The sequence below is a fragment of the Nerophis lumbriciformis genome, linkage group LG16, assembly GCF_033978685.3.
Source record: "Nerophis lumbriciformis linkage group LG16, RoL_Nlum_v2.1, whole genome shotgun sequence".
Lineage (NCBI taxonomy): Eukaryota > Metazoa > Chordata > Actinopteri > Syngnathiformes > Syngnathidae > Nerophis > Nerophis lumbriciformis.
Window position 1 is genome coordinate 33237099 of NC_084563.2, and position 12913 is coordinate 33250011.

The 12913-nt window shown below is 37.8% G+C and overlaps 1 protein-coding gene across 3 annotated transcripts in view; it reads left to right on the forward strand.

Annotated features, from left to right (window-relative positions):
• The window catches only part of tbc1d1 (TBC1 (tre-2/USP6, BUB2, cdc16) domain family, member 1), a 179952-nt gene that overhangs the window by 4835 nt on the left and 162204 nt on the right, over positions 1-12913 (forward strand). The window contains exon 1 of one of the 3 annotated variants that reach the window (XM_061977038.1): positions 8717-9133. The exons of the other annotated variants lie outside the window; for them this stretch is intronic. Coding sequence (XP_061833022.1) covers positions 9065-9133 — 69 coding nt within the window. The 5' untranslated portion in view covers positions 8717-9064. Of the gene's footprint in view, positions 1-8716; positions 9134-12913 lie in introns of those variants that run through there. 3 annotated transcript variants of the gene reach the window in all.

The window sequence follows — 12913 nt, forward strand, 5'->3', positions numbered from 1 at the left end:
TTATTGAGTAAAATTCCAACATTTCTACCCTTCTTGAGACACCAAGAAGGAAAAGTATCTTTCATATGAGGAGGTGTGAACAAGTGATGACATAAATCATGGTCCCAATAACATTGCATCTAATAGAGAATGTCTCATTTGCACCCCTGCTGATGACATCTATCAAAATGAGGGTGGTCCCAAAAAGAAGGGATTTTTCTAATTGACTTTGTGTCGCTTTTAAAAGTGCTCCCCCTCTGGTCAACATATGAAATAACAAGTGCGTGTAAGAAATTGAAATGCGCCTCCTTTGGCCAAAATTTATTTCTAAAAAAATTTAATAAATATGTATATAGAGACATACTCTAATAACTAGAAGTAAATAATGAAGATTAAAAACCAATTACAAAAAAAAAAAGAAAAGAACTAAAAGCAGTCTTTTTCTCACAATATGTCGACTTTTTTCTTATAAAATTGGGAACAATTTCTCATATTCTTTCTGTTTCTGTGATATTGCAATATTTTCTTGTAAAAACAATATCTATTTTTTAAATGTAAAATAATTACTTTGTAATGCAAAATAGTGACAATTGTCATATAAAATTCTGACTTTTATCACAATATTGCCAATTTTTGTTGTTCTTGTAAAATAGTGAAATTTTTGAAGTAAAATGATGACTTTTTTCATAATTTTGCCAAGTAAAATTACGATTATTATTATTATAATATTGCCAGAAATTTTACGTTTTCTTATAAAATTGTGACTTGTCGAGTAAAATTACGACTCCTTTCATAAAATTGCCAACATTTTAAGCTTTTCTTGTAAAATTGCGACTGTTATTGAGTAAAATTCCAACTTTTATCATAACATTGCACAAATGTTCAGTTTTTCTTGTAAAATTTTGACTTGCGTTGAGTAAAATGACGACTTTTATTATAATACTGCCAAAAATTTAAATTTTTCTTGTGAAATTGTGACCTTTTTTTTTTCTTGTGAAATTCCAACTTATTTTTCACAACAAGCTTTTTTATATGTGCATAGTATGTATATATTATTAATGTTGTCAATACTAATCTTTATATATCTAGAAAGGGTGGTCCTAAAGAGGGAGGCATTTTTCTCAGGTCTCAAGAAGGTAAGAAATACAAGAATGTGTGTGTGTGTGTGTGTGTGTGTGTGTGTGTGTGTGTGTGTGTGTGTGTGTGTGTGTGTGTGTGTGTGTGTGTGTGTGTGTGTGTGTGTGTGTGTGTGTGCGTGTGTGTGTGTTGTATTTCTACCCTTCTTGAGACACCGAGAAGGAAAAGTATCTTCCATATGAGGAGGTGTGAACAAGTGATGACATAAATCATGGTCCCAATAACATTGCATCTAATAGAGAATGTCTCATTTGCACCCCTGCTGGTGACATCTTTCAAAATGAGGGTGGTCCCAAAAAGGAGGGATTTTTCTAATTGACTGTGTGTCGCTTTTAAAAGTGCTCCCCCTCTGGTCAACATATGAAATAACAAGTGCGTGTAAGAAATTGAAATGCGCCTCCTTTGGCCAAAATGTATTCCTAAAAAAATTAAATAAATATGTATATAGAGACATACTGTAATAACTAGAAGTAAATAATGAAGATTAAAAACCAATTACAAAGAAAAAATTCAACAAAAAAAAGAAAAGAACTAAAAGCAGTCTTTTTGTTATAATATGTCGACTTTTTTCTTATAAAATTGTGAACAAGTTCTCATATTCTTTCTGTTTCTGTAATACTGCAATTCTTTCTCGTAAAAAAAAATATTTTTTTAATGTAAAATAATTACTTTTTAATGCAAAAGGGTGATATTTGTCATATACAATTCTGACTTTTATCACAAAATTGGCAATTTTTGTTGTTCTTGTAAAATCGTGACATTTTTGGAGTAAAATTATGACTTTTGCCAAGTAAAATTACGATTATTATTATAATACTGCCAAAATTGTAAAGTTTTCTTCTAAAATTGTGACTTTTGTCGAGTAAAATTACGACTCTTTTTATAAAATTGCCAAAATTTGAAGCTCTTGTAAAATTGCGACTGTTATTGAGTAAAATTCCAACTTTTATCATAACATTGCACACATGTTCCGTTTTTCTTGTAAAATTTTGACTTGCGTTGAGTAAAATGATGACTTTTATTATAATACTGCCAAAATTCTAAGTTTTTCTTGTGAAATTGTGACCTTTTTCTTGTGAAATTCCAACTCATTTTTCACAACAAGCTTTTTTATATTTGCATAGTATGTATATATTATTAATGTTGTCAATACACATCTTTATATATCTAGAAAGGCTGGTCCTAAAGAGGGAGGAATTTTTCTCAGGTCTCAAGAAGGTAACAAATACAAGAGTGTGTGTGTGTGTGTGTGTGTGTGTGTGTGTGTGTGTGTGTGTGTGTGTGTGTGTGTGTGTGTGTGTGTGTGTGTGTGTGTGTGACTGACAATGTCAGTGTGACAAAGTTGAGGGACAGGTGGTCAGCCTGATGATACACCCCCCCCCACACACACACACACAGAGGTTACGTATGAAGTCCTTGTGCACAAGTGTTAGACTATAAGCATGTTGACAGGAAATAGACGCACCTTTTTGACAACATAAAGTTAAAGTTAAAGTACCAATGATTGTCACACGCACACACTAGGTGTGGTGAAATTTGTCCTCTGCATTTGACCCATCCCCTTGTTCACCCCCCGGGAGGTGAGGGGAGCAGTGAGCAGCAGTGGTGGCCTCGCCCGGGAATCATTTGTACTGGAAGGGTGGGAAAAAGTATGTTCCCACGAGCTCATTTCGTTTAGTTTATTTATTATTGTTTGAATGCTCCAAAGCAGTAAAGGCTTTCCCTTGACAAATTCCAAAAATTCCCAGATTTCCCAGAATTCCAGGTTTTTCCGGGCCATTTTTCCCATTCAGAATGAATTGGCCATTTTTCAAACTTCCCCCATTTCCACATTTTTCAACCGATTCAAACTATTCTGCCTTTAACACATTCCACCATCCTGGAAATTGAAACTACCCTTTTTCCAATTTCCAAAAAATTCCAGGATTTTCCAGAATTCCTGGTTTTCCAAAGCCCTTTTTCCTACCCTTTTTTCTGGCGACTACTCCTCCCACATTTTTCAACCCACTTCAACCGTTCCACCGTCAAAACATTCCTCTTAATCAGGACAAAAAACAAAGTTGTTTTTTGAACTGGAAAAATTCCTGGTTTTCGCGAAATTCCAGGAATTCCGTAACACCATTTCTCAATTCAACATGTTACTACTTCAACATTTCTCGACCGATTTGAAAAATTTCAACACCAACCATTTCAACTCATTCAGAACATTCAAGTGTTTTAGCGTTTTCAAAAAAATTCCCACTTTTCCCAAAATTCCCAATTTTTCTGAAATTCCCATTGAAATGAATTGGACATTCTTCCACAATTCCCACATTTTTCATCTGATTCAAACTGTTCCAACTTCCTGTTCAGGAATTGTGTGCTCTATTTCAACAATTATTTTTTTTTTAATTCCCGGATTTCCCACAATTCCTTTTTTTTTTTTTTTTTGCATTTTCCCTTTTCAAAAATGAATTGGCCATTTTTCAAACTTTCCACATTTTTTAACCGATTCAAATCATTCTGACTTCAACACATTCCACCATTCTGGAAATTCAAACTACCCTTTTTCCAATTTCCAAAAAATTCCAGGATTTTCCAGAATTCCTGGTTTTCCAAATCCCTGTTTGCACCCTTTTTTCTGGTGACTACTCCTCCCACATTTTTCAACTGATTCAAACTGTTCCAACTTCCTGTTCAGGAATTGTGTGCTCTACTTCAACAATTTTTTTTTTTTTAATTCCCAGATTTCCCATAATTCTTTTTTTTTGGGCCGGGAGCATTTTCCCCATTCAAAATGAATTGGCCATTTTTCAAACTTCCACAATCCCCACATTCTTCAACAACATTCAAACCACCTTCAAGAGAGTTAGAATATTTCACCACTAGTAGGCGATACAGGCGCTGCTGTAGTAATGTCGTTGAGTCCCACCCAACAACCCAAACCTCCCAAAAAATATTCAGGAAGATTGGAGCATGTGGACGGCAGTTATGAGAGTTATACTTTTTCACCACAAGGGGGCGATAAAGGAACCGTAGTAGTTATTGTTGCTTTAGGACCAGATGTTCCTCCCAGGGAATTTAAGTTGCTGGTCACTCCCAAGTTCTTTTGATGACACATAAGCTGAGTTCAATTTGACCACCAGACAGAATGGGTATTTTGTGATTTATTTTCAAAGCTTTGAAAATAAACGTGAGACCAATCCAGTACAGAAGCGTTCACTAGCGCAGCTAAAATGGTCTAATCTAAAATACGGAAACCTTCTCATCTATAAAGTGTCTCTTGCTCCCACCCTCGTTGTCCCTTCCTCCAGCCCGAACACATACCCCTTGTCCTCCTCAGCTGGGCACAGGAACAGATAAGAGAAAGGAGTTATGGCTACTCCCTGCATACCACAAAATCAAGGTTGACACACAGTACTTGCAGACAACCAAAAGAGAACAGGAAGAACACTAGGTGTTTTGTTATATGACTATGAAAGTAAAGAAGTAACACTTAAATATGGATATATGTAAATATCTGCCTCCGACATTATGCAGTTGCGTCCTACCCAACACCCCGACCCACCATGAAATATTTTTGGAAAGATTGGATTATGTGGACGGTAGTTATGAGAGTTATAATTTTTCACCACAAGGGGGCGATAAAGGAACCATAGTAGTTATGCAGTTGCGTCCTACCCAACACCCCGACCCACCATAAAATATTTTTGAAAAGATTGGATTATGTGGACGGTAGTTATGAGAGTTAGAATTTTTCACCACAAAGGGGCGATAAAGGCACCGTAGTAGTCATGCAGTTGCGTCCTACCCAACAACCCGACTCACCATAAAAAATGACAGGATGATGGGCATAAGTGGATGGAAGTTCTGAGAGTTATGATTTTTCACCACTAGGGGGCGATAAAGGCACCGTAATAGTTATGCAGTTGCGTCCCACCCAACAAAATGACAGGATAATTGGCGTAAGTAGCCGTAAGTTAGAGTTATAATTTTTCGCCACAAGGGGGCGATAAAGGCACCGTAGTAGTCATGCAGTTGCGTCCTACCCAACAACTCGACCCACCACAAAAAATGTTTTGCAAGATCTCGCACATTTTTTATGTGGTACTGTCACAATTAAAATTGCTAAAAACAATTTAAACGTGAAAAAAAATCAAGAAATAAAATATCTGAACTCACATCTCACCGACAGCTGAGCTAGCTTCCGGGGTTGGCCGACATGGTCTCACAAGATTGTAGTTTCTCTTTAAATATCCTTCTTGAAAATGGCCTTGCAAATACATGTGTGTGTCTTGTCTAATCATAAAAGATGCAGACGAGGCGTGTTGGCTGACTTCTTAAAAGTTTACTCCACAGCGTGCTCATCAAAAACATCCCGCTGCCGGCATGTCTACGTTCAACCTAAACGGGGCTACTGCGCATGCTGTGGCATTCTGGGTAAGGGAGTTCTTATGTTACCTGGCTCATAACTTCACTATAAATCTGCCTGAGGCCACCTAGAAGGCCTTACTGACAACAACGCGTGATCTGATTGGTTATGGCAACTGTCTATCAACTGTATGTCCCCGAACACTTACACTGCAGACGCCAGCATTGTTGATTCTGAAGGCTTCGGGCTGATTTGGTACAGCATGGCAACATAAGCTAGCTGAATTCTGATTGGATAAAAACTCTAACCTAAAAACAACAGCACTGGAACGAGCATAATATGACACGAAGAGAATATGAATACTTTTAGATATTTAGGGAAAGTAAATAAAAAATTACTTTTATCTTTAATTATTATCACACCACTGGTTTAGGGCCTCAAAAAGAAAAAAACAGCAATTTCAACATAGCGCCCCCTCTACATCGAGGAGGTGGAGAGAGTCAGCTCCTTCAAGTTCCTCGGCACCCTCATATCTGCTGACCTCTCCTGGACCCAAAATACAACTGCGGTCATCCGGAAGGCCCAGCGGAGACTCCACTTCCTGAGGGTGCTGAGGAAGAACAGACTGGAGAGGCAGCTGATGGTGACCTTCTATCGCTCGGCTGTCGAGAGCCTGCTGACGTACTGCATAACAGGGTGGTACGCCAGCTGCACTGAAGCAGACAAACAGGCGATTCAGAGGGTCATAAAGTCTGCACAAAAAATCATCGGCTGCCCCCTCCCTTCCCTGAAGGATTTACACAACTCCCGTTGCCTCAACAGAGCAAAAAGCATCACCTGCTACCATCGGGCAGGTGCATCAGAGCCAGAACAAACAGGCTTAGAGACAGCTTCTTTCCCAGAGCTGTCACCATCTTGAACTCTAACTTATAATAATACTTCACCCCTATACAATATCCTACCCTAATACCCTACTGTGCAATATTACCCTTCGAGTGCAATACGTCCGACACTGATTATTTATTACTCCGGTACTCTTGTCTTGTTCTGTATATTGTACAGTATTTTGTATTTCTATAGTGTTTTGTATATTGTACAGGATTGCGTATTATTTTCATTGGATAGTAGTCTGTTTATTTCAATTGTTAGTTTTTTCTTTATTGCCTCTTGTGTAATTTATTTTTACCCCATATTTGTTCCCGCTACCGCACCTTAAATTGGAGTCCTTAATCTCGTTATATGCAAATATAATGACAATAAAGTCCATTCTATTCTAACGAAGCATACTCTACTGCCACTAGGTGTCACTGTTTACCCACTTTGTTTCTAGTAATATTTGCACCATTGTTAAATACACCACTAATTGTTTACTGAATTATTGGCGCTAAATTGTTACTATCGTGAAGCTTTATTTTTTTGTAGCTATAGCCAGGATAGGAACGTTTTAATAACATTAACAGTTGTAAAACGTGTAGAATGATGAAGTACACCAGAATTGTGGTATTTTTTTATGTCGTCCCATTAATTATAACGTCTTTACTAGGGATGTCCGATAATTTAATAATTTGCCGATATCCGATATTCCGATATTGTCCAACTCTTTAATTGTCGATACCGATACCGATATCAACCGATATATACAGTCGTGGAATTAACACATTATTATGCCTAATTTGGGCAACCAGGTATGGTGAAGATAAGGTCCTTTTTTTAAAATAATAATAAAATAAGATAAATTAAAAACATTTTCTTGAATAAAAAAGAAAGTAAAACAATATAAAAATAGTTACATAGAAACTCGTAATTCATGAAAATGAGTAAAATTAACTGTTAAAGGTTAGTACTATTAGTGGACCAGCAGTGTGCTTACGGACTGTATCCCTTGCAGACTATTGATATATATTGATATATAATGTAGGAACTAGAGATGTCCGAAAAATGCGTTAAAATGTGATATCGGAAACTATCGGTATCGTTTTTTTTAAATTATCGGTATCGTTTTTTTTGTTGTTTTTTTTTTATTAAATCAACATAAAAAACACAAGATACACTTACATTTAGTGCACCAACCCAAAAAAACCTCCCTCCCCCATTCACTCTCATTCACACAAAAGGGTTGTTTCTTTCTGTTATTAATATTCTGGTTCCTAAATTATATATCAATATATATCAATACAGTCTGCAAGGGATACAGTCCGTAAGCACACATGATTGTGCGTGCTGCTGGTCCACTAATAGTACTAACCTTTAACAGTTAATTTTACTCATTTTCATTAATTACTAGTTTCAATGTAAATGTTTTTATATTGTTGTACTTTCTTTTTTATTCAAGAAAATGTTTTTAATTTATTTATCTTATTTTATTTTATTTTTTAATTTTTTTTAAAAAGGACCTTATCTTCACCAGACCTGGTTGTCCAAATTAGGCATAATAATGTTTTAATTCTACGACTGTATATATTGTGCGTGCTGCTGGTCCACTAATAGTACTAACCTTTAACAGTTAATTTTACTCATTTTCATTAATTAATAGTTTCTATGTATCTGTTTTTATATTGTTTTACTTTTTTTTAATTCAAGAAAATGTTTTTAATTTATTTATCTTATTTTATTTTATGAATTTTAAAAAAAAGGACCTTATCTTCACCAGATCTGGTTGTCCAAATTAGGCATAATAATGTTTTAATTCCACGACTGTATATATTGTGCGTGCTGCTGGTCCACTAATAGTACTAACCTTTAACAGTTAATTTTACTAATTTTCATTAATTAATAGTTTTTATGTAACTGTTTTTATATTGTTTTACTTTCATTTTAATTCGAGAAAATGTTTTTAATTTATTTATCTTATTTTATTTTATTAATTTTTAAAAAAAAGGACCTTATCTTCACCAGACCTGGTTGTCCAAATTAGGCATAATAATATGTTAATTCCACGACTGTATATATCGGTTGATATCGGTATCGGTAATTAAAGAGTTGGACAATATCGGAAAATCGGCAAAAAGCCATTATCGGACATCCCTAGTAGGAACCAATTAATAACAGAAAAAAACCCTTTTGTGTGAATGAGTGTAAATGGGGGGGGGGGGGGGGGGGGGGGTTTGGGTTAGTGTACTAATTGTAAGTGTATCTTGTGTTTTTTATGTTGATTTAATAAAAAAAAAAAACGATACCGATATTATCGGACATCTCTAGTCTTTACCAAAACCACGCACGTCAAAAATGACGCGAAAATGTCTGCTTGGTTCCGGGTTGGAAAATGACTACCCGCCCAACCGTCCATTTGTAAACTTTCCGACGGAATTCGGAGTTGTTGTCCTTTAGCCGCTGTACACACACAACCGACAAGGTGTTATCCGGACCAAAGACGGAAGTGGAGCCGTTTCAGAACAAAACTAAAGAGCGATGGAAAGCGCGAAAGGTGGTCTTACTTTGAAAGGTACAACCCGGATGTCACGTGGCCACACCATCGCCAACTTTGTCAGCCATAGTGACGCCCCTGGTTGTTGTTGGGGTAAAAAAAAGAAGCGACATTATCAAAGTTTTGGAATGAAGTGAAGTCGGAGTACAAAGTCGCCGAGTGTTGGAAGCTTTATGGCGGATGGGATGAAAGCGAGACTGCAGAGATTCAACCTCTTCAAGCCGGACGCCGCCAACAAGGACGTGAGTGGAGAAGTTTTGTCTGTAACTTTGTGCTAAAACGGCAAGTTTTAAGCTAGTTGGTCAGTGCGCGTTCACGGCCGAAAAAATATCGTCTTTGCCGCCGTTTTGTGTTTTGAATGAAAGTGCACATAATGTGACGTCACTACTAGTCCAGCAACGCGCTGCTTTGTTGTCATTGAAGTGATGCTACCTAACTAGCATAACTAGCGAACAACATGACGATGGAGCGACACCAGAGGTGGGTAGAGTGTACTCAAGTAAGAGTACTGTTACTTTAGATCAGGGGTGCTCACACTTTTTCTGCAGACGAGCTACTTTTCAGTTGATCAAGTCGTGGGGATCTACCTCATTCATATATATAATTTATATTTACTTATTTATTAAATATATGTTTTTGTTAACAAGTTAAAGGTGTTTAATGATAATGCAAGCATGTTTAATACATATAGTTAATATTGTTAACAAGTTAAAGGTATTTAAAGATAATGCAAGCATGTTTAACACATATAGTTAATATTGTTAACAAAATAAAGGTGTTTGATGATAATACAAGCATGTTTAACACATAGTTAATATTGTTAATACATTAAAGGTGTTTAATGATAATACAAGAATGTTTAATACATATAGTTAATATTGTTAACAACTTAAAGGTGTTTAAAGATAATACAAGCATGTTTAACACATATAGTTAATATTGTTAACAAGTTAAAGGTGTTTAAAGATAATACAAGCATGTTTAACACATATAGATTCCTTTCTTTCATGAAGACAAGAATATACGTTGGTGTATTACCTGATTCTGATGACTTGCATTGATTGGACAGTGGTGCTGATACGTCCGCATTTTCGAATGGAGGAGAAAAAAAGTCCTCCTTTCTGTCCAGTACCACATGAAAGTGGTTGGTTTTTGGCATCTTATTTGTCCAGCTTCCGTACTCCTTTGTATACACTTTACAAGAAATACATTGTCGGCAAACTCCGTAGCTTGCTAGCTTGTGCACGCCAGCTTTCTGAGACTCTTATTTTATTAGCGCAACTGTGCAACTGTTCAGTCGGTCTTTGGAGTTTTGACGACAGGTACGGCGCCAGTCTGTTGAAATAAAGTGTTTCTCGCCTTCCTGTCTGTAATTTTACTGAGCTGGCAGCAGCCAGCGTCATCTCAGAAGACCTTCGGGTGCCGTGAAAGTCAATCAAGTGACGAAAGTGACGTCATAGTGAAGATTTATGATCGCTCATTTTTAGGACTATTTTTTTAATGCCTGGCTGGTGATCGACTGACACACCCTCCGAGATCGACCGGTAGCTCGCGATCGACGTAATGAGCACCCCTGCTTTAGAGATTTATTACTCAAGCAAAAGTAAGGAGTAGTCACCCAAATATTTACTTGAGTAAAAGTAAAAAGTATGTTCTGAAAAAACTACTCAAGTACCGAGTAACTGCTGAGTAACCTGTTCGTTTAGTGATGACGGCAACAAATAATGCACAAAAACGTAAAAATAGCAATGAGCAAATTCAGAGCCAGGAATATCTCTTAAGCAACTAAAACAAAAATATATATTAAATAATAATACATTAAGATAAAAAATAAGGCAAATTGAGCCACAATAACTTAACAGCATTGTATAACACTCAAAAGCGCAGATTTCAACCATTGAAATACTTTCTATAGTTCAACACTTACGGTATGTTAAAAACAGCACTGCACATCATAATGGAGGCTACAGTTTTGATGTTAAAGGATTGAAAATCATAACGGGCCGCATTTTGCCCAGGTCTGCTATAGGAGTACATTAAGTCATAGATTATTTAGATGCATAAGATCCTCTGTAGAAGGACTATTTAAAGGGGAACATTATCACCAGACCTATGTAAGCATCAATATACCGTATTTTCCGCACTATAAGGCGCACCTAAAAACCACAATTTTTCTCAAAAGCTGACAGTGCGCCTTATAACCCGGTGCGCTTTATTACGATTCATTTTCATAAAGTTTCGGTCTCGCAACTTCGGTAAACAGCCGCCATCTTTTTTCCCGGTAGAACAGGAAGCGCTTCTTCTTCTACGCAAGCAACCGCCAAGGAAAGCACCCGCCCCCATAGAACAGGAAGCGCTTCACCCGCCCCCGGAAGAAGAAGAAAAAACGCGCGGATATCACCGTACGTTTCATTTCCTGTTTACATCTGTAAAGACCACAAAATGGCTCCTACTAAGCGATCCGGTTCATAAAAAGACGCAATCTCTCCATCCGCACACGGATTACTACCGTATTTCACAGCTGATATTCCTGTGAACCGCACTGTGGAACGGGAGCACGTACGGTGAATATTCGCACCACAGGGAATGAGAAGTCATCCTTCACTGTGGTTCTAGCTTGCCATGCTAACTTCCACCCATGGTGATATTCAAAAGGAAGACCTTGCCAAAAGAGACCTTTCCAGCCGGCGTCATCATAAAAGCTAACTCGAAGGGATGGATGGATGAAGAAAAGATGAGCGAGTGGTTAAGGGAAGTTTACGCGAAGAGGCCGGGTGGCTTTTTTCACACAGCTCCGAAGGCGAACACACCTTCACTAAGACGGGCAGATAGCGCCGGTCGACATACGCCAACATCTGCCAGTGGATCGTAAATGCCTGGGCAGATAGTTTCGGTCACAACTGTGGTCCGAGCTTTCCGGAAGGCAGGATTCACAGAACTGCTGCACAACAACAGCGACACTGAATCCGATGACTTCGACGAGGCAGAGCCGGCCATTTTTGGATCCCACGCTTGCGCAACTTTTCAATTCGGACACCGAAGACGAAGAATTCGAAGGATTTACGAATGAAGAATAACTTCAGAAGGTGAGCGCTATGTTTATTTTGTGTGTTGTGACATTAACGTTCGAGCAACATTATGTTGCTATTTATTGCTCTACACCATTTTGAATTTTACTATGTTTGTGATTGCACATTTGCGTACATTTTGGGACAGAGTTGTTAGAACGCTGGTTTTCAATATATTATTAAAGTTTGACTGAACTATCTGACTGTTTTTTTGACATTCACTTTAGCGCAGCGTTTTTTTGACATTCACTTTAGCGCAGCGTAGGCGCGGCTTATAGTCCGGGGCGGCTTATTGGTGGACAAAATTATGAAATATGTAATTCATAGAAGGTGCGGCTAATAATCCGGTGCGCCTTATAGTGCGGAAAATACGGTATACCTTGATGTTGCAGAAAAAAGACCATATATTTTTTTAACCGATTTCCAAACTCTAAATGGGTGAATTTTGGTGAATTAAACGCCTTTCTAATATTCGCTCTTGGAGCGATGACGTCACAACGTGACGTCATATCGGGAAGCAATCCGCCATTTTCTCAAACACCGAGTCAAATCAGCACTGTTATTTTCCGTTTTTTTCGACTGTTTTCCGTACCTTGGAGACATCATGCCTCGTCGGTGTGTTGTCGGAGGGTGTAACAACACAAACAGGGACGGATTCAAGTTGCACCAGTGGCCCAAAGATGCGAAAGTGGCAAGAAATTGGACGGTTGTTCTGCACACTTTACCGACGAAAGCTATGCTACGACAGAGATGGCAAGAATGTGTGGATATCCTGCGACACTCAAAGCAGATGCATTTCCAACGATAAAGTCAAAGTAATCTGCCGCCAGACCCCCATTGAATCTGCCGGAGTGTGTGAGCAATTCAGGGACAAAGGACCTCGGTAGCACGGCAAGCAATGGCGGCAGTTTGTTCCCGCAGACGAGCGAGCTAAACCCCCTGGATGTCTTGGCT